The sequence below is a fragment of the Patiria miniata genome, unplaced genomic scaffold, assembly GCF_015706575.1.
Source record: "Patiria miniata isolate m_02_andy unplaced genomic scaffold, ASM1570657v1 HiC_scaffold_22, whole genome shotgun sequence".
NCBI classification, from domain to species: Eukaryota; Metazoa; Echinodermata; class Asteroidea; order Valvatida; family Asterinidae; genus Patiria; species Patiria miniata.
The window spans coordinates 11,587,703-11,610,994 of record NW_024037061.1 but is presented as its reverse complement, the minus strand read 5'-3'; the positions used below and the strand labels follow the sequence as shown (position 1 = coordinate 11,610,994).

Sequence of the window (23,292 nt, the reverse complement as noted above, 5' to 3'; positions counted from 1 at the left end):
ATGGAGTTTTCCCCCAAAAGTCATTGGTTAACACATTGGTTAACAAAAAAATTTAACAGAAACTGAAAGATAATTAAACAAGCTTTAATTTGATATGTGTCTCAAATACCTTGGAAAATTTGTGAGTATTTTTAATAATTGATGGAAGTGCATGTAATTATCACTGAGGTCGATGGACTGGTCTGGAACCATAGGCGCTGTCCACGTCATGCATTAATTCAAGCAAATCGACCTGTAATTTGGCCCGCGACAGGGACTAGTAAACTCGGTCAGTCATGTAAGCCTGGCCTTACAACTAGACATGACTTTTTATAAATATTTTTCACAAGCAAATTTCTACAATAATTGCAGGGGCGTAGCAAGGTCATTTTTAAAATTTCTTGAAAAGGGTACTTGCACATCGGAGCTGCAATGTAAAATCAAATAGTTACTTGTTAACAAAAGAAGGGCACTCTTTACAAATATTGGGGGGGGGGGGTAAGCGTTGGTGAAAAAAGGGCATTTGAATGGAAAGGGGAAGTCCTTACAAAATATTGGCTGGCCGAATAACCCCTTAACCCCACGCTGGTAACGCCATTGAATTGTTCAAGTCTATTTTGGGATTTTTGCAACAGTGGTCCCGGTCGCCCATGTGCAGCCGGACTCTTTTTCTACCTTTGCCTGATTCAGAATGTGCGCCCTCATGCATCCCAAAATTATTCGATATAGAGACCAAGAAGTGGTCGGGTGCTGGGTTGTTTTTGAAAAAAATGAAATTGGCGCCGGCTTAGAACAAATATTACACAACAGATTTATAGATAATTTGATTTAATGTAGATGTGAAGAGGTTATTTCCCAAATGCTATATCCATTTGAAAAATAATCAGAACAAAGCGATTATGTCGTTAGCAAATACATGTTCCACAACACCACTTGTTATAAAACAGGTTTAGAATAAATCTTTCCTTCTTTTTTTACTTTCCATGCAAGGGGTAGGTTTAAACTCCGCCTATCAGAACTCCAGCTAGTCTCTTACATGCTATACCACTTCCCATGAAAGAAAATCAATAAACAATTATCTAACATACAAAACAAAAACAAAATCAACAAAGGTTTTAAAACTGAAATTGGTTAAGAACCTCGAATGATCATTTATTGTAGCTGGAAGAAAAACGAAGGAAAATGTGAAATAAACTGCACACAAAGAAACATTGCACAAATAATTGTTGCTCAAACAATTGTAAAAAAAAATTGAAACATGCTCGAACAGATTGATAAAATAATCTTCAAATAAATGGATTTAAAGAACAAGTTTCTTGCAGGAAATTTACACAGTGAACATCACGAGCAAAACAATAAATAACGAATACATCTTGGCAAAAATATGTAAAAAAAAACATAGAAATAATAATTAAAAAGTGAATTTTAAATCTGTGTGCAACAATAACAAGATTTCACCAATTAAAGAAACATGCGAATAAATTTGCAATAAAGAACAAATTAGGGGAACAAATATAAAAATAAACACTTAATAAACGCTCAATAAAGGCTTCATCAAAGTTAATCATAAAACAACAAAAACTGGAAACAAAATGTCTTAGTAAAGCTGTGAAACTTGTAAACGCATTGGTGATTTCAAATGACTTTAAAAGTACTATTACTTACAATAACTTAATAATATTCATCAGGTCTTCAATTATGTTTAATTCTATTATGTTAATAAGCACTTGTGATAATGTCACAAGGGCGCCACATCAGGTACGATTGGGCACCGCGGAGGCTAGGCACGCGCACGCGCACCCGCACACGCGCGAGGGCGGTGCTTAAGACAGACCTTTTATCCAATCCCCGAATCGAGACACGTCAGCGTACACACCAGGAATGCCCACCTGCGCACAGCCGTAGCCCCAGCTGGTGATGCCCACCAAATACCAACGGTGGGGGCTTTGCGGGTTGGATGGATCGTCCGGTGCGGTGCACACCAACGGCCCGCCCGAGTCGCCCTGAAGGAGACAGAAAAAAAGGTCTTCTGTTTTAGTCAAACAACATTGCATTACTAAGATTTGAGACTTTTCATGCTGGAGACACTATAAATAATGAAAGGTTTGCGGAAACACCATGTGGGAATAATTTCTCAAAGTAAGAGAATGGTTCTGAAAAGAACCAGAGGAATAAACTCGACATTCTGGTCTGTATGCTCTGACCGTGCTGAAGACGGTCAGAGCATACCGACCGGAACGTCGAGTTTATACCTCTGCGGTTCTTTGAAGAATTCAGAACCATATTCTCTTACTTTGAGAAATTATTCCCATATGGTGTTTCCGCAAACTTTGCATTTAACATTGCATTACATATTTACATAAATACTAACATAGTCTATAATAATAAGGCCAGTGTCGATAATTTAAGACTAGCTCAATCTGGTTTCTCTGCAAAGTTGCAAGGGGCCAATTTCAATGAGTTGCTATAAACACGATCATTTGTTGAACAAAATTAAGAAAACCTTTGTATGTAAAGAGGGAAAAAATGTACGTCATGCGGCGATGATAGCTTTTTTCATGCATGCCGAGCCATTATGAGTTAACGACTGACGTTTTGCGGACGATTCGATAACCAGTTTGAATAGAAATAAAAATGGACGAAACGTTCTTAATAAAAAAAGTTAACTTTTCGATGCAGATACCGAAAATTCTTATGCTTTCCAAAAAACACTGTGCAGCGCTCATCCCCGCGAATAGAAGTGTGGAATATTAGTGATCATATAAAAAGAACCGCTTTGTTTGATGGACCTATCGCCGTTTGCCAATTAGCCACGCCCCTTAGACAACCCTATGGAATTTTGTATACGTTAAGTTGTGTTTGTCTCAGATTTTGCGCCATCCGCGTCCATTTGTATATCGTGTAATTGGACAATATTTCACAAGCTGCGTTGACGCGATTCTACCGCAATAGGTTAATTGAGCATGCACGTTCCAGCCGCGTGCTTTTTACGCGCGTGCACGCAGGTCGGACAATAAAAGTCACGGCTGTGATTGGTTAGAACAAAATGGGGCGGGGCTTAATGGATCTTTTGGTGAGGGAAAAAAAGGGATGTTATACCTGACAGGAGTCCACCCCTCCTAAGGCTGGGAACCCGGCACACAGCATGTTGTTGGTGATTCCAAATCCATAATACTCCACGCAGGATTGAGCGCTGATGTAAGGTACGGCGGCTGCCTGCAGTTTGCTGGCGACGTTACCATTGTCTGCAAAATGTTGACAAAGGGGAAACGAGATACCTTGATCAGAGCTAATGCGAGCGAGCAGCACAAGGCAATCTCTGACCACTTTAACCAATTACATGTCTTGAGCAAAATATCATCATTTAAACATCGTTTTCGAGTTTGGAGTCATTGATTCAGCTATTCTGAGCTATAGATATATAGGCTACAAGATTTATTCAAGGAAGAAAAAAGTGTGGGGGGGGAACAAACGATATGATTAACGATATAATTATCGTGCAAATGAACTTCAGCTAAGAATATTTTAAAGACTTCTGCACTAAAAAGCAGGTGGGTTCGAGACCCACCCAAGTGATTTTTCCAACGTTCACTCAGGAGGTAGCACTCTGAGTATTTTGGCCCTCAAAAATCAAGCTGTTGGAGCGCTGTTCAATCACACGTTTCTTAAAAAAAAAAAGGCTTCAAACACAAATGTACGTTAGGAACGCCATGCATGTGTTTCATGTGTAAGTCTGAAACTAGGGTACAGGAAGTGATATCAAACTGTTATGCGTGTGCATTCATACGGCATAAGTCATATTATGTTAACAATTTGGCTCAAGGTTTGATAGCTTGACTCACTGCTGGGAAAAAAATCAGCCAAACATCAATGCCACGTCAAAAAAACGGTTTTTCTTTTTCAACATGTTTTGTCGTAAATGTAAGATATTGAGATTCTGTGACACATCAGGCCTTTGATGAAAATTTACTTTTGACGAATCTCCGGATATGTACACCTTATCAGACTTTACCTTCGGTTAATCCGAAGCCGGAAATGTAGCAGTTGGAGGAGGAGTCAAACGTCTTGTCAGCGTCGGTGTCGACACAGACATTGCTGATGGTGCCGGTAGGGTTCGTTACTGGTGTCGTGAGCTCCAGGACGACGATGTCATTGTCGAACGTTCTGGAGTTGTAGGGCTGGTTCGGCGATCGCAGGATGGATTCCACATTGCTCTCGTGGATCTGACTTCCGCTAGGGTTGCGGTAGGTGTAGCGATTGCCGAGTCGAACCGACCAGCTGCTGGCTTGGTCCTTCCTGGTGGGGTCGACACAATTCAGATATAATATTATAGACGTTGCTGGCTCAGCTGTTGCTCAGTATATCAGTCAGTTCCATACATATTTCGCATTGTCTGGGCTGATGCCTATACTGTGTGTAGTATTATTCCACCGGTATCTAGAGTTTAATTAAAGCTATAGTCCATCATTTGCAGCTATCCGAAAAGTAATTGGCGTAATTATTGTTGAAAAACATACTTGGTTGAAAGATAGTAAGGGGACTAAACTCCCTGTGAAATTATTCATTCTGGCAAGCTGTCATTTTGAAGTAATCAACGAAAGAAGGCCTTTCCAACGGTGCGTCTTAAGATGCACCGTAGGAAAATTTAAATTAGTAGTTCGTTTTGTTATTCGGCGCAGCGCGCGCAAGCATTGGCACGACGCACAGGTGCACGCGGTTGCTATAATTCGTCGGATCAGTGCACGACATCGCGTATAGCTGTAATTCAAAACAAATTCAAAACATGATTCAGCAACTTTTGATTTGAAATTGAGATCCTAGAATGCTATTTTTCTCAGAATATACAGCTGAAGCTGAGCTGAAACTTCATCAGGTTAGTTGTTCAGTATCCTTCTTTAGATTTTGAACACTTTTGTTGCTTCAAACGAACAAAATGCACAAATTACAAATAATGGACTATATTTAAAGGGCCCAGGCAATGCAATTTGTTTTCAACGCAATCCTTGAAAATCGGCACCCTAATTTGTGTCCCATTTAAACTTATTTCTAATTTTCGTTTTGCCATTTTCAAGGGTATTCTATTGCCTTCTTGGTTTTAATGCTAGACTAACACTAGTAACACTAGTAACGAACTGTTTTCTAACATACCGTTTTGCCCGTTAGTCTTTTTCATAGCACATAATGATAAAACAATGTTCTGTTCAGACCTCTTCCTTGCTATCAGTTCTTTGGTTTGATTTCTATACTGCAGTTCTTAACACGGCTGATCTTACGTGGCAATTGCCGAACCCAAATCTAATCAGCCAAGCAGGGTGCATTACTCCAGTCTAATCATCGTTTGCATTCTAAAACAAACGTAGGCCTAATGCCTTCAAGTTATTCTTTTTTTTTTTTAATTTTCTCTTCAACAAGTCTGTCCTTACCCGTCAAAACAATGAGCCGCACTGATGACGTATTTGTTCTTGTAGAGGGTACCACCGCATTTGAAGCTTCCCCTGTACAAAAGCTGGGCCTGCCACGGCCAAGCACCGACTTCGGCATCCTCTCCACCGACGATACGACCCTGGGCCACCGACAAAGAGCGAGTACCACACCCGCTAACTTAAGATCAAGATACAGTTACCACAAAAAGAATCAGACCTAGGCTAATTAAGACATAGTAACTTCATAAGTTTGGTGTCAAACACAAAAAAATCCTGTAAATGAATTTCTCCAACTAGCGTATTATTGAGAAAATCTCATGTTTGAGCAAGAAGAGCGCCATTCAGTCTTCAGGAAAATTGGTTGTTTTGTTTTTTTTAATTAAATTTTGTGCTACGCGCCAAGATTGATATTTATACATGCGAGATAGCGAAAAGAACTGAAAAACAAACATTACAGGGACGGATGTAGACATTACACCCAGTACCGTTTGATGAAATTATAGCATTAGGATACCTTACGTCAACAATGCGGCTGAAATCATTATTGTCACCAATGCCTACGAATTTAATAATGGTTTCATATAATTTGTAAAAGAAGCACATTTGAGACATCATTTTCAACATTTTATGGAGATGCCTATCACAGGCCTATCTTGTAACCGACGAAACCGACTTACTGGCTTCAGTTGGGCAACTCGACCCTCGACATTTTTCTGTCTGTGTCTCGTCCGCCTTGGATGTGCAGCTGGTGGTCTGGCAGACGCACCTCCTGGTCTTAGACCGTGTCCCTGCCCCGCAGTCATTACTGCAGGCGGAGAAGGCACCCCACTCCTGCCACTGGCATGATTCCACCACGTCCGGCTCTTCAAGGACAGGGTTGACCGGTGCAATGATCTCTGGCCCTACAGAGAACAAAATGTTAGGCCATGGACCAAAATCTGCACGGTCTAGAAGTTGAGGTTCGTCTTCACTTTCTGATGTCAACTTGCAATAAGATCCACTTTACTAATTCGATAGTGTTGAATCTGAATCTTGTTGTTCACTTTGGCCCAAGTTGCACATTAACCTTAGGCCAAAAAAGGTATCCAGTTTCTGGTATGGAGCTTGCCCAAAAAGTGGTGTGGCGACGCGGCTTTTTTCTTTTTTAACCTGTTTTTTTTTTGCTTCAAAAGGTGGCTGATGACTGCAAATGGTGCCTGACTAGACTTAGTGCAAATATATGGGAGTCCAGAGAGGCAACATAAAGCTTATTCTCGATGATAACCCAAACCTAAAAACACGTTAAAATTGTGCAGCAGCAGGATTCCAGTCAAACCAGTGAGTTTGGCGGTTTTGAGACATCATCTTTTATTGAAAAAAAAAGAAGTTTTTATTTTGCCAATGTGCATGGCTACGGCGACGCGCGCACACCAGAAACCGGAGACTTTTTTTGGGGGGGGGCCTTAAATAAAATTGGACCAACATTTTGTTTAGCAATCGGTAGATGCAATAGTTGCCTGTCATATAAATGATCTCTAAGCTTCACATTCAACACAATTGTTTTTTAAAAAGGTGATCGACAAATGTCTTATTAGCAGGAAGGGGACAGATTTCTTCTCATTGTCTCCTCCCCTTTCTGTCTTGGCCCCTCCCCTTCTGGGTTAGTAATCATTGTACGTACCGCCCGATGGCCTCTCGTCGCTGCCATCCTGACAATCCTCGTAATCGTCAAACAAGTACTCTTCCCAGATCTTGTACAGTCCATCAGCACACTGGAAGCCTAAATGTGTCAAAGCACTCAAATTCTTTTCATTTGAAACAAACGTGTATTTCATTCACATTAAGGGCTAATCCAGAACACAATTTTTTGGGGGCAAACATTTTTTTGATCCCCCAAAAAGTGGGTCTAAAAAATAACGGCGTGGGGATGCGGACTCCGCTTAAGGGCCTGAAAAGTGTTTGGATTCTGGATGCACTGTGGTGCCAGCTGAGGCAATTTCTGACCACTTTGACCAATTGTTTTTCTGAGAAAAACATGGTGGTGTACACAGTGCCTGCCTTTATTGCGAAGTCATTTAAAATAAAAAACGTTACGTTTGTTTGTATTGTACTGTTTGCTCGATGCACATGTATTACTGTAGGCCTAACTATAGGTAAACTGTCGAGTTTCGGTTTTCTCTCCCTCCTGCTCTCATTGTTGTAGGAGGACAGAGGGGGTCGCTTGATGAAGTCTTATGAGTCATCAATACTCACAATTCATTTCGTCCATCCCATTGTAAGAATCCACCTCGCCATCGCACACCTGTTCATATAAGACATCGTACTCACAGTCATCATCACAATAGCCCATTTCTCCTGTGCTGCTTCCTGTAAGGGAAAATCATACGAAGCAAAATCTTGGTCAGCCTTTCAGATCCGAGTGTCTAAGAGTGCCGTTATTTTACCCGTTACGTGTACACTACAGCTAATGACGCTGACGGTTTCGACTAAACTCTCATTGGGTAGGTTTTGTGTCATAACCCATTATCCGAGTTTAAATAACGCCACACGACACGTGCGTAGAGAATATTGCCAGTGCACTGAAAAATTGCCTGGGTTAATTTTACCCAAGCAAGGGTGCACGTGAAAACTGCAACCACCCAAAATATGGGTTGTCCTTTACCCAATTGTTTGGATTAAAATTTATGTTAAATTCAACCAAAACTTGTTGGTCACACAAGACCAAATTAAATTGAGTTTGGTATGACCACAAGTTCAGAGTTGTAATGACTCGAGTCGATGACTCGACTCGAGTCCGACCTCGAGTCACAATTTTTGGTGACTCGACTCGACTCGAGTCCTTAATGGTAAATGACTCGACTCGACTCGAGTCATTGTGAGCAAATGACTCGACTCTACTCTACTCGACTCAAGAGCCTCATCAGAATGACTCGACTCGACTCGAGGAAGGCTAGTAAGACTTGAGTCCAAAAAATAAAAGCAGAACTTTGTGAAATATATTTGCAATGACTTACGCCGGTGCCTGATTGTGTTCATGTCACGTTAGAATAATGTTCGCGAATAATGTACACATTAATGATACATACGTCGACTACACACTGTGACGCGACTCTACTCGACCTTCTTGACCTAATGACTCGACTCGAGTCACTTCTTTAAAATGACTTGACTAAAGTCGCAAAAAGCAGTGACTCGTTTCTACTCTGTACAAGTTTTGGTTTAACTTAACAAAAATTCTAACCACAACAATTGGGTAAAGGACAACCCAATTTTGCTGTTTTCACCCTTGCTTGGGTAAAATTAACCCAGACAATTGTTCTGTGTGCCAGTGGCCGTAAGCTGCACATCTCGTTCCCAGGACCTGCTTTCAACTTTTATACAATATCGAGAGAGCAGCTTGTGGAAGCGTTCTGCTCAACAACATGGGGACGATGTTGTTGAACTACATGCCTACAGTATAGGCCTAAGATGAATGGCGTGCAGTCACATGCCAGATATATTTTAAATTGATTTAAGATGACAAGCATGTATACATTTACATTGCCATGCTCTTAAATTCAGTGACGCCATGTTCATCCTCTAGGCCTATATCGTCTTAGTGTAAAACGAACAAAAATGCCGACCCAATTCCATGGCTCTGGTAAAAACGTAATTCCTTGCTTATGTATTCTGAACTTTTTACCCGCCGCTAGAACAGAAATAATAGATTGTTTAAAGAGGTTGTGGAATGCTCGAAGACATTTCTGTCATTTTTCGGGTATATGTAGCCTAAGGTGTGATGAAATAAAAACCACTATTGTTTCTGTCATGAAATGAGTACAAAAGGTACTTTTGAGAGCTGTTTTTCAGGTCCAGTCTCGACCTGAACGTGCAACTGTGTAAAAGTCGTCGTTGCGGGCAGCAAACAAAACACAGTGAATCGTGACGTAATAAACAGGACTGCCGATGCACAGTAGCATACACGAGTCCTGTTTATTACGTCACGATTTACTGTGTTTTGTTTGCTGCCCGCAACGACGACTTTTACACAGTTGCACGTTCGGGTCGAAACTGGACCTGAAAACCAGCTCTCAAAAGTACCTTTTGTACTCATATCATGACAGAAACAATAGTGGTTTTTATTTCATCACACCTTAGGCTACATATACCCGAAAAATGACGGAAATGTCTTCGAGCATTCCACAACCTCTTTAAGTGTACACAGACTTGGCTGCTTTACATCCATAAAAGGGGTCTATACACTCAATCAAAAAAGAAAGTCCTCCCTTCCAATACTTTTTTGTCTCAAAAACTACTGAGCACCTCTCGCTCAAATCTAATCAGTACAGAAATTCCTTAGCAATCCAGCCATACTCTTTATTTGGCCCAAAACAGTGGTAATGTGTACGAATTTAAGCAATTTATGACAAATGATACCGAAAACATCTGCACTTTTGTGTACGTGCAAGTTGTGGTTCACACTCACCTTGCACGTATACAAAAGTACCATTTGTCATAAACTGCAAAAATTTGTTCACATTATCGCTGTTTTGGGCCAAACAAAGAGTATGGCTGGATTGCTGAGGAATTTCTGTACTGATCAGTCGTAATTTGAATAAGATGTGCCCTGTAGTTTTTGAGTTAGACAAACTTGGGGACTTTCTTTTTTGGTTGAGTGTATCTTGCTCCACAGGGAGAATAACTGATTTTATACTCACGGAAGCAGTACTCGTCAGAACCATCTGAACAATCGTCGTAATTATCGCAGGTGTATGCCATGTCCACCTTCTCTCCTGTGCTGTAGCAAGCTGTAGAATTTGGGGAGCACGAACAAATCATCATGATTTAACACTATCATATATTTTCTTTACTATGATAAAGCAAACATTTCAATTCCACCTATCACTCCCTTAACGCAGCTAGACAACGTAATTTAGCGACTACATGTCACTGCATGATATGTCTGCAACAAGCATCTTCTCATCGTTTAAGTTCATATCCATGGACTTTTGGGGAATTAATGAAGACTCAATGATCAATTTACGGAAACTACATCATCTGCTTTTTTGTCATGATAACGGTTAACCAATAGTTAGCTTCAGCACTCGCTTGGTTTAAATTGACAGTGGCGTATTAACCCTATTTACAATCGAAGTCATGAAAATAATCAACTATAACGATCAATGTCAAAACTTGTTTCACTTTCTTTTTGGGGTTATTAACAAAAAGTAAAGAAAGTTACTTACTGTAAAGATCGCCCGTTGGATAGTAACAATACTCTGTAAGAACCAAAACACACACACAAAACAATAGGAGTTTCTTAATGAGAATGCAGTGTTAAGAGTACAGCCCTTGAGCTAGCCCCATAAATGTGGCCAATTCACTGGACTACCTCCGTAAATAAAGGCCACTCTTCATGTACAAAAACATGTAGAACTTTGTCAATTTTTTGATTTTCACATTTAGGCTTAGTTTGTAGTTTATTTTTGCTTTAGAAGCATACTCACCTTCTTTATAGGCTAATCAGAAAGTGCTGCCTTTTTCAGATGTCTATTATTCGTGAAATGTCCAGATTCGTTTGCACACGTTTGCGTATCAACATTTCAACATGAAATTTCACGAAAATTAGACATCTGAAAAAGGCAGCACTTTCTGATTAGCCTATAAAGAGGGTGAGTACGCTTCTAAAGCAAAAATAAACTACAAACTAAGCCTAAATGTGAAAATCAAAATTTGACAAAGTTCGGCATGTTTTTTTGTACATGGTGGAAGCATGGGCGTAGCGAGGAGGGGGCAAGGGGGGCACTTGCCCCCCCCCCCCCCTGGAAAAGCAAAAAAAAAGAAGAAGAAGAAGAAGAAGAAAAAAAAAATGAAAAGAAAAAGAGGCGCGAAGACAAAGTGGTGTAAATTTAATGAGTTGGGTGGGGGGGGGAGGCAAAATGTCCCTGCCCCCCTCTAAAACTGATAAATCGAGAATATGTTGAGAAATGCAAGCATTTTTGGCAAAAAATGTTTTTGCCCCCTCTAGAAAAAATCCTGGCGACGCCCATGGGTGGAAGTGTGGACTTTATTTACGGACGTATTAGTCCAGTAAATTGGCCACATTTATGGGGCTATACCCTTGATGAGCTAGATTGAGACAAATTATAGCATGGACATTAAGTTTTATAGTTAATTGGTGTTGCAGTTTTGGCCGTCACTGTACACTTCCGGTTGCAGCCATTGTTTTGTCCCCCGTTGTTTGGTGGTTCGTTGTTATTCCTGTTTTCGTCGTTATCATTGTGTTGTCATAACTGTCAATGAGTTGCAACTGCTGTCGTTACAGTTGACACTGTCGCTGTCGCTATTGTCGTCATGTTGACAGCTGTCACTGAAGTCGATGCAACCATCCTTGCCGTCGATTTTGGTCGCCGTGTCAACCGTCATTGCTGTCATAAAGTTGTCGTCGCTGTGGTCGATGCCAGGACTTTGCCACCTGTGTTTACCACTGTCATTGTATATTGCCGTAGTGTCGTTGTCACCTTCGTCAGTGACGTCTTGTCATTTTTTTCCCCTTCACATACCTTCATCAGATCCATCATAGCAGTCTTCTATATTGTCGCATTTAAACTCATCTTTGATTTTCCGCGAACCGTCCGAGCATTCTGTAATCAGGGGACATAATACAAATACATGTACAATAAAAATTTATGTAGGCCCTAATTATATAAATTGATTTTCACTTGAAACCCCTTGTTAGACTTTTACCCTCATACATCCAATCCGAAGATTTTTTTTCCGTAAAATTTAACGCATCAATGAATCGTCCTTTCCCTGGTAACACACTCATTGCCACCATGGATGTCAAGTCTCTATACAACATCCCACACAACAAAGGCATCAGCGCATGTGCCGAAACACTCAACAATCGCCCTTAACACTCACCCTCGACCCCCACTCTCACCAATCTCATCAGATTAATCCTTATCTTCAACAACTTCGATTTCAACGGCACACCTCCAGGTACTAAGGCACAGCCTAGCCATGGGCACAGCAACATTGCCCCCAACTATGCCAACCTCTTTATGGGCAGAATACAGGGGGAGTCATGAAAAAGTGAAAACCAAATGTCGGGTCATTGTTTTAGTGAAGTTCTGCATGTAGCACTTTCCAAAATCTAGTGAAAGCCCAATTCATAAGCTTTCTTTTAGTACAAGAATCAATCAAATCACTCATGTACTTTTCAACAGAAGATACATCAGAATGGCGCAATAAGACCAACAGCGGGCGCAATAAATTTGATTAGGGTTTCAAAATTTCTACGCTTCCGCGTCGTTAATTTGCATAAAAAGTGCCCCCACAATTTTTTGCAAAAAACGAGACCGTCTAGTTTAAAAATCGGTGGAATCGTGCGAATATAGCCGAGGATCATCTCCCTAGCTTTTGGGCTATTATCTAAGAGCAGATTTGATAAAATTAGGGTCCAACATGGGTCCTATTTGTACGAGAAAATCATGTAGGGATGCCACTGGTAACTTTGGCAGTATGCAGGCTCAGCATTACCGGCAGGCTTCATTACGGACACACTCTCGCAAAATGTGGTCCAGCAGCTTTCTATTCAAAAACCTCGTTGTCTTGGGGTTTTGTACGTAAACCTTATCAGTCAGCCGATCACGCTCAATTGACTTCGGCCAAACCGCAGTCCCATCATAAGAAATAAGTTAACAATGTTATCCGAACCATTTTTTCCGAGAGTGTGTCTCTAATGTACATGCAGAACTTCACTAAAACAATGATAGTCCCAACATTTGGGTTTCCCTTTTTTTGACTGTAGCCTAGATAGTCTCATTCTTTCACAGACCCCGTACAGTACCCATATCACTGCATGGTGGCGATCATTATGACATCTTTGTTATCTGGACCCACTGCAGGATGAAGACACATTTAACACATTCACACAGTTCTGTAATTCCTTTCATCCCACAATCAAATTCACGCATGAATGCTTCAACTCGATGATCTCGTTCCTTGATGTTCTCGTCCACTTAAAAATCAAATCAGGGCTTCCTATCAAATTTACTCTCCAAACCCACAGGTCTCTCTTGTCAGTCATCAATATATCTCTCCCTCAATTCATTCCGCCCTTTCCATACAAAAAAGAGAGCCTATAGCTATACCCTACAGCCTTGCTCACCGAATATGCTCGGGTGACATCTTTTTTGAGATGCGTCTTTCTGATCTCAGAACACAACTTCATATAACCGAGGTCGAGGCTATATCCCCAAGATCATGCAGCCTAGACACCAACGCACGCCGGCAAAGCACACTCAGGCCTAAAACTAGTAAAAGTTAGGAACGCAATAGGGAGGTTTCGCAAGCGCACGGATACGCTTACAAATACGTTTAGCTATCCGTATCCGTTTTTTACTTACGTGTAGCGAGCGAGATATGCGTGTCGTCTGCACGTATGACGTCATACGCCACTCACTATCCGCTAAACGTGCAGACGAGACGCATATCTCGCTCGCTACACGTAAGTAAAAAACGGATACGGATAGCTAAACGTAAGTGTAAGCGTATCCGTTCGCTTGCGAAACCTCCCTATTATTACCACGTTACCAACGTATTTGTCCCCCAAATGTTCACTAAGTGCTGCCTGGTGTCCCTAGCATGTTCAATTCCCTATTGTCCCTCAATACAATGCAATGGACCGATCCAGTAAGCTCCGCCCAGTGCGCACGTGGGCAAATTAACACGTGCTCCTCTCCGGCTCCAATGCCACCCTGTATTTTCCTTCCGCGCGCATCATACGCGCGTGCACGCATGTCGGACTCATAGATATACATGTAGTTATTTTAAGTTCTATATCTATGGTCGGACTTTAGTGCGCGCACGTCGGACATAAATCACGGCTGTGATTGGTCAGATCACCATGGAGCGGTGCTTACTGGATCGGTCCATTGCGTCTCAAGCAGCTTTTCACCAGAGCGATGTCCGAACACACGCCAACACACACAACGTCGGTGCTACCTACATTATGTGGACGTCTTTTGTTCGGAAGTCCACACTGCGTATGTAAGACAAACTCACTTCTTTTACCAGATTTCTCCCCTGCTTTTTACCAATTCTATTATTCGGTGTTGGGCCTTGAGCCCAACACCTATTGGTTTTGTAAGAATTTACTGTTTTTGTTCTTCTCAGCATATTCTCAGAACTGTTTGGAAAAATGGAATAATATATGAACTTCATTTGTCAATACATGAATGCCCAATCCACCGCAGATGTGGTTTTTTGCAATTACGTCATCATGACGTCATCATGGGTCACGTGACGTCACTTGAAAGTTTAAAAAATTTAATCTTTGAAATTCCATATAAAATCAACCGTGAGAGACCGGAACCTGAAATTTGCGGAAATCGACATGGTACATGATCTTCATTTTATCCTGTGCGCCTAAAATCACGTGGCCCTTCCTTCCGGTCGAAACCGGAAGTGCCTAATAATTTAAAAGTGGAAAAAGATATGAACTTGCTTTTAACGATTTAAGTGTCTGCCTGGATTGACCTTTCAAAAAAATTATGGATGATGCCATGAAGTGTTGGAGCGCCCTCTAGCAGCAGGTTAAAAAACGTCAAAAACGCATGTTCACTTGATGTCTGTAGCGAAGTTTGCGGTAATCGCTTCAAAATTAATGTACATGATGACCATAATGCAGACAACACCTGCGCAAAAAAAAATTGATTACGTCATCAGACCGGAAGTTACAATAAAAAGACCTTTAAACCTTAAAAAATTGCTAGAAAATATACCGTGATAGATATAATCAAGATTTGGTTGTATACAGCACAGTAAATATAGCTCTTGAGGTTTCTGGTAATGACGTCACAATGTCACAAGTGTAATATTACAAGCAATCAAATATTTCCATATTTAATCTTTGAAAATCAATATAAAATCAACTGCTACATATTTGATTTTGTTCTTTATGGAAATCGATAAAATATTGCAGGGTCTTCATTTTTGGTTTTAAGTGCAAAATCACGTGACTCTTCCTTCCGGTCGAAACCGGAAGTGCCTTATTAATGAAATTGGCAGAAGATGGGAACTTGCTTTCAACGATTCGAGTGTCTGCCTAGGCAGCAATGTACAAAAATTTTACAGGTGACGTCATCAAATGTTAGAGCAGCTCTGGCGGCATGTTGAAAAGTCAAACATGGATTTAAACATTTTGAGTTGATGTGTGTGGCAAAGTTTGCGGTAATCCATGGCCCAACACCGTGTGGTTGTTCCTTCAACCTCTAGTTTGACTTGATTTTGCCGTGCTCATTGACGTGATGGTTTTTTTTTTCATTTACCTGGTTTTTGCCTTTTTGCCCTTAAAGTTTTTCCTTATGCTGTCTTTTCGGTTGTTTTGTTACTCTCAGGTCCTACGAAGAGAAGTAATACTTCTCGACCAATAAATCAACACAGCGATACGCAATGTTCTCATTATGGTGTCTTCCTCTCTTTCTATAATTATATATTGAGGCGGGAACTCCCCTGGCTAACCTAAGTCTGTTAAGACTGATAAGTCTGACTCCCGATTGGGGTGAAGACAATCTTCCCAAACCAAGGCTCTTCCCTAGACGAGAGATCAGTTTTTGGTGGAAATCTACCGCCCGATTGTGAATGATTGTTAATTACCCTGTAAATTGTACAATGAACTTGTAACAGAGACACCTGAACAGAATTTTTGGTAACCTCAATCAACTTTAATCATAATGTATTCAACAATAATCAATAAATGTACAGTAATTGGAATTAATAGGCGTACTTGTTCTATTATCGGGGTCCTTTAAATATTGGAGAGATGAGCCAAGCCTACTGCACGCAGCAGCAATGCGCAACAGCATCCAAAATGCACAACAATGTCAGCAATGCACCACAATGTCTATAATGTGCCCAAGCATCAGCAATGTACAACCGCGCAGGCAATGTACAACAGCATAAATAATGTACAGTATCGTAAGCAATGCATGCACAGTACAGCCTTGTACCGGCCCGCTACGCGCGCATCGACCTTGCAATTAAGCCTGTCAGCAACGTACAGCTATAGGCCCTGTACTTGCTACACATTAGCTATACATGCCAGCGTAACCGACCCGGTACAGCTCATAAGACTATGTACAATGTACGCGCATAAGCATTTCTCAAAACGCAAAGCACAAGTAATTCACCTCTTGCTCGCTCGCTACCTAGTCTATGTAATAGACCACGGCGAATGCCGTGGTCTATTATGCGCAAACAGATTTGCTGATTAATTAGGCAAGACCCCGCCTCTTTGCTTCCTAGATTTTGACCAATCAGCAGGCGCTTTCTATAGGTCTATCGGGTCTTCGGTCATTCGCCCGTTGCGCGTCATAGACATGGATTTTAAAAAAAAATGTCACGGCGCGCGGCGCTCGGTATCATGTTACGCGAATTCGCTCCCGGCTGTTGTTGTATTACAAAACGCTGCATTCGAATTGACCAATCACAGCGTTCTGGTCCTGATTTTGGGATGAAATGACGTCACGATTTAGTAAAGTCGCCTCCGATTGGCTGGCGCGCGGCTTGCATAAATCTGCATGCTTTGACATATCAGACGTTAGACAGGAGATGGTCCGTGGATAACGGGTGATACTCAGACTACTCGTTACCTGTCCGTCCGCAACATCAACTCGACTACTCGATGCATGCACTAAACCTATGGCGCTTGTCTTAACCAATCGCGTACATGCAGTAACTCAGGGAGCTCCTATAAGCTCCGCCTAGTCACTAACAGACAGTGGATTAAGCGTTAGCGCTATGTGTATGACGTCACAAATAAACTGGCTCTACGCTCACACACTTTCCGTCACACAGAATATACACATAATTATTTTTCAGCGTCTGGCATGAATGGTTCAAGTAATTAGGAGACGTTAAGGAGAATACACGAGAAAGTGTGGATTCGTAATTTAAGAATTCACGAGGCGCGAAGCGCCGAGTGAATTCGTAAATTAAGAATCCACACTTGCGAGTGTATTCTTCGACTTAAACCATTGCGTCAAAAGAAGTATTGGCATTTTGAGTGGAGATGAAAAGACTTGGGATAAATGTTGCAACCTGACGCCACTTCCGCGAGTGTGTACAAAGTCTATGGAGACTATTTCCTAACAAAATTGGAAATATTTCTCAGTCCCAGATTCATGTCTATCATCATTTTGGCAATGAACGCCCTTCATTGAGATGATATATGGAGAAAAAAAAGTGGCGTCAGGTTGCAAAATTTGTCCAGGCTCCTTCCGTCGACAAATTGATAGTTCAGACAATGATTTCTTTCTGACTCGAAGTAGGTTTTGCAGTGACGGCGGAGAATCTGACATGGAAGATGCATTGGTAATTTCGGAAGGAAATTTTCACGCATATGGTCCTATTAATGCTCATTCATAAATACCTCAGACAGTTTAGCCATTCCTATTGGTCGAGAGCCCGTCACGTGGCCGGTATTAAACGGATGATAAAGACATGGCTAGCTGGTCTTAAACACTTTTCCAGTGTCACAATAAAATGTGGACTCCTAAAAATCCAGTGCCTCTTATCGTTTCATTGGTTGAACGTTCACAATCCTCACGTAGGCATGCGCAACACTACCAGGGAGTTAGAATTTTATAGTTCTAAATTCAAAACGCAACGCGCCAGGTGCGTTCTGCGCGACATCGCGTAGAACATGATACGCGCGCGTCAATCTCCATAAAAGGGTTGTTTTCATCTTACTCGCCAGCTGAACACTCCATTATTTTGCAGGAGGGATGTTTCAAAAAGCATAAAGTGAATTTGTTGAACAAAATCGGGATGTTTTGAACGAATTATATGATTTTTTTTTACCGAAAAGGTATTTATGAATGGGAATAAATATGTACTCCGTCGGTATTTATCACTCTGTTTAATACCACTTAGAGTCTGGGTGCTGATAATTACCCTCGCCTCCGGCTCGGGTAATTATCAGCACCAAGACTCTAAGTGGTATTAAACAGAGTGATAAAAACCTCCGGAGCACACATTTATTCCCTTATTATAGAGAACAATTGTCTGACGTGTTCAAAGTGTGGATTCGTAATTCCGAATCCACACTTTACTAAAGATTCTTCGTTCCGAATCCACACTTTGTGACCAGCGTAACAGATTCGTAGTTCCGAATCCACACTTTTAACAATAGTGTGACGTCATAGCAATGGTTTAAACCTGCATAATGCTGTAACCGGTGTAAAAAAGACAGTGATTAAAAAAAGAAAGATTTGCTTACGTTTGAATTCTTGTTAACATTCCTTTCCACTCACAACCATTTAAAACCTTCAAACAATACCGTTTTTATAGTCCGAGTAACTAGGACTCTATGGATCGCTTTTTTAACATTTGGACATGGTCGGGCTACTATCGCCCGACCATGTCCAAATGTTAAAAAGCGATCCGTAGAGTCATATAGTTACTCGGACTACCGTTTTTACGACTCCAACCAGCTAGCGCGTAGTGCTAGTGCGGCATCCCTCCAGTATAAAATTATACAAGAATATTGTTCGTATGATGTACTCACCAAAACAGTCATTACTATCTGCAGTGCAAGCTCCTGAAGAGAGACAGAGACAAGAAGGAATCACTTGGACAGAAAAATACTCCGCACATTTGAAAAAAAATCGAAGACAATAGGACTGGTTTACTATTAAAAATGGAACTTGACATTTCATTATTTGTTATGCCTTTCGGCGGATTGACCAAATTGTTGGTAGTTTATCAACACTTCCCTACTATTTTTAAAGTAGTTTTACAATAAATTAACTAAATTCAAACCATTAATTGTTTGTATTCGCTTTTTGCACGAAAAGACAAGTGTTCCACGTATGTTAAGTTATTTCCTTAAAGCCCACTCCAGTTCGTTATATTGCGATGTATCTGAGTTTTAAAAAAAATAACCAAAGGATCCTCCCTCCGTAGTTTTAATTATCTTAATCTATCTTTTTAAACATCATGAAAAGACCTCCCTTCGTCTGGAATTACATCTAGAATCACTTACTATCCTTTTCATCCGATCCGTCTTCACAGTCGCGGTCCCCGTTCCTCACACGAGACGACGACACGCCCTCACCGGCGAATTTAGGATGTTGACAGCCTGCACGACAAAACGTCATATCCGGATCATTGCATATCCGGATATATTTTTTTTCTGGAATAACGTTACTCCTCAATCAAAACGGGAATGCGTTGCATTCCTTTAGCATTAGAAACAGGTCAAAATAACCCGAAAATGATCCAGCGAAGTGTCATTTTGACCATCGTTTGGAACTATAGAGCGGGCCCAACCGTCACCTGCGTGATATGCAGTTAAACGGCATCGGTCTTATTAACATTGACTGGCTCAAAATTTGGTAGTTTAATATTGACTGCTGGAGACACAGACAAAACAATCGCAATGGATTTTCTGTGACAAAAACCTTTCAAGTATGGCTATATTAAACAAAATTAAACACTAGATTTTCCGATCCCCTCAGTAGGAGTTTGAGACTATTAATTACTGATTGATAATTACTTTGAAATATTGCGCTACTCGGGGGGAAAAGTTTATGATTTGAATTGGTCAGTGGTCTGAATCTACATGTGAAGAATTTGTTTTCCGCGCAGAGTCGGACATAATACGGCAAAGTTATTCAATACTCACGGAAGCAGCTCAAGTCGACTCTGGGGTCACAATGTCCTTCTGTATTTAGGGAGAGAACATAATAAACCATAAATATTCATGGAAACTGCAACAATTCAAAATGCAATACAACGAAACCCCGACCCCTCCCCCTCAAAAAAGCGAGACACACCTCCCCTTCCCCTCCACCACCCCAATGCACCCCACCCCACCCCACCCCACCCCACCCCACCCCAACCTCGTCCCCAGTGCTTACTTTATTTCTAATCTCGTTTCCAATAGTAAGCCCTGGGTAGGAAACTTTCTTCCTGTATAGCGATTCGATACCGCACATGGCTAGTACTTTGGTGTTGTTATTTTCACCCGTGCAGTACGTGTTTTCACGAATATTGGAATTCCACTTAGTTCCTCACTTTTAAATGAGACACCGACCGAACAAAAAACCGGCTCACATTTAGTTGTGGAATAATCATTACCGCTAAAAAAAAAATATTAAGGAATGGAAGGTTTTGCGGTAACACCATGTGAATAATATCTCGTTTTGCGGCAACATTATGTGAATAATATCTCTTTTGAGTTGTGTGGTTCTCTTTTGAGTTGTGTGGCTCCGAGAAGAACCAGTTGGTTTAAAAGAGTTTAAACAACTGGTTCTTCTCAGAACCACACAACTGAAAAGCTATATTATTCACATGACGTTACCGCAAACCTTCCACTATTATTTTTCATGTCAACCATGCCATGCAAACCTGCCAGTCTCATTAACTTATGAAATGTTGAATTGAAATATTTTTGGGGGCCTGATAACAAGCCAGTTTTTCGCAGGGTTGACTCTAATTGTTCCCGCCCCTTATCGTAATTGATAATGTAAGGATCAGAAACCATGCAGTCTACTCGTAGGGCAGATCTGTTTGCGCACAAAAGCAACCCTAACTCGCCGGGTCTTTTTCAATGAAAAAAAAACCACAAGCATTCAAAGTCAAAAATTTGTCAAGCAAGAAGAAAAAATGTGCCGAAGATTACGGACTTCAATTAACACTTTTGAATACATTCGTGACATTAAACAGAGTGAGATCGACACCAGGAGGCGGCCAAACTTACCTAACTCCTGGTCTATCTGGCTGGAACGCTCATTACCCCTGCCATGTCCACGGGGATTCTGTGGCTCCGGAGGGTGGTGCGAACCAGCGCTCTTCTGAAATTTGAAGAATAGTGACATTTTATTTTACTATTTCTGGTAAATTTTAAAGACTGACAGGCTGGGGTTGTAAAAGAACAGGGGAGGAATGTTAATAAACAATCTCGACACGAGAGTCAAGTAAGAAACAACGGATTTGCTTCAATGGGCAAAATGAGTGAGCAGATTCGGGGGGAAAAGATGACAACTCCATCACATTTTCCATCAACCCACAATATGGATAGATCGGAAGTGTGCAGCTAAGGTACATCGCATTGCATTTGTGGTACAGTTTGAGCTAAGGAATCGGGGTTCATGTGCAGCACTAACTGTCCCTCAATGCAACGGAATGTAGCCGTGTCCGAATTACTCGGCTACGGCTTCAAATTAGCCCGTGTCCGAAAGTTGTGGCTGTGGCTGGAAATAACACGTGTGCCTATGGAAGCCACTGGCTTGTGGCTACAGCCACTTCCCATAGACATGTGTGTTACTCCCGGCCGCAGCCATTTGATTCGGACAAGTACATACTGCCATGGACTGAGTATCATTTTGCTTAGCACATTAATTTGCTGAACAGTATTTGCTGCTTAGCAGCTAAATGCAACTGGGCCGTGATGGCCATTCGTAAACGGGTCCAAGTTTTTACCTGTCCATGTTTCCGCAGTGGCGCGTTGTTGTGCGAGTACGCGTGCACGTCCACGCACACGACAAACGCCACTGCGATCAAACATGCTAAAGTCGGGATACGCATTGCGGTAAACGTCTCGGCCGCTGCATGCAACAACACAAGTACCGGGATGTGTTTTCTCTTCACTCCGGCAGGAAAATTTCTCGACAATTTCTTCCGACTCTGCAGCCGATGTCTTCGATCCAGAAAACGGTCCTCTGAACTGGGCAGCTCTGGGCTGCTTTTATACCGTCCATGTTTTTGGTGCACAATTGAAATATGCATTTTCATTAAAGTGGGATAATTAACGCCTTATTGGTTTCATTGTTTTAGAAGACCTTCCCCTCTGTCTGAAAAAAAACCTTGGGCACTAATTACTTGTTTGTTTGTTTGCTTGTTTGTTTGTTTTCTTTAATATTTTCAATTTGTTTGCGCGAGGTCGAGATCAGCACAGCACGTTTCTCTGTAACTGAAGAAAACAAAATTTGGAATGACAGCAATTTTTGAATGAGAAAGGTGTAAACAACAACTTTGTAGACACGCACACATCTATGAAGGGCAGACGGAACAGAAATCCAATTAACACTGGTAACATGAAACACATAGCGTGTGAGGAATCTAAACAAATAGGATGCACACAAGCGTATACAGCATACCGTATTGACATTTATAACAACAATGATGTGTATTTCCTTTAATTAAACGAAATGATTTGAGAAATGATTTGAATGAGAAAGGTGTAAACAACAACTTTGTAGACACGCACACATCTATGAAGGGCAGACGGAACAGAAATCCAATTAACACTGGTAACATGAAACACATAGCGTGTGAGGAATCTAAACAAATAGGATGCTTACAAGCGTATACAGCATACCGTATTGACATTTATAACAACAATGATGTGTATTTCCTTTAATTAAACGAAATGATTTTTTTCGAGTAATTAGTATGTAACCTTAATTAATTGCGGAAGTGACATTGAAACTCTCTTATTTTATATGACGAAAGAGTCGTATCGCCTCGCAGAAACACCTTTCGTTAATTGTCATCTCTCTTCAGTGAACTTGAATATTTTTGTCGAAACTACACGCAGATAGAACAGTATTTTGTGCTCGTAAAAAAAAGTTGTGGTCCTTGAAACTACAATGACGTAAGCTATGTGATGTGTGGTAAAATCCCGCGCGTTTATAATTCGAGGAAACAAGCTGTATGTGTTTGCCAATCAACAGCTCTCGCACACAAAAAAAAATAGGAAAAAAAAACTTAGTAAAGAAGGAATAGATTATAGTACAAACGCTTATCCCTTGAAGAGACAACAGATGAAGAATAGGAAAATAAGCTGAATGAATTTTGAGAATCAAACTTTGATGACAAGAAAATTGGTTTGTGCCTTTTCAATAGGGCAGTGGTGTTTTGG

The 23,292-nt window shown here is 41.1% G+C and overlaps 1 protein-coding gene across 1 annotated transcript; it reads right to left on the bottom strand.

Annotated features, from left to right (window-relative positions):
• Positions 1-1,106: 1,106 nt before the first annotated feature.
• On the bottom strand, positions 1,107-21,956 carry LOC119730068 (atrial natriuretic peptide-converting enzyme-like). Its single transcript, XM_038202853.1, has 15 exons — positions 21,852-21,956; positions 21,130-21,223; positions 20,053-20,091; positions 19,411-19,506; positions 18,934-18,966; positions 11,924-12,004; positions 10,607-10,639; positions 10,079-10,168; positions 7,635-7,748; positions 7,063-7,161; positions 6,080-6,304; positions 5,403-5,580; positions 3,992-4,275; positions 3,079-3,224; positions 1,107-1,982 (listed from the first exon to the last, which is right to left on the bottom strand). The coding sequence occupies exons 1-15, from the start codon at positions 21,954-21,956 to the stop codon at positions 1,803-1,805; spliced, it is 1,797 nt and encodes a 598-aa protein (XP_038058781.1). The 3' UTR covers positions 1,107-1,802.
• Between the last annotated feature and the right edge of the window lie 1,336 nt (positions 21,957-23,292).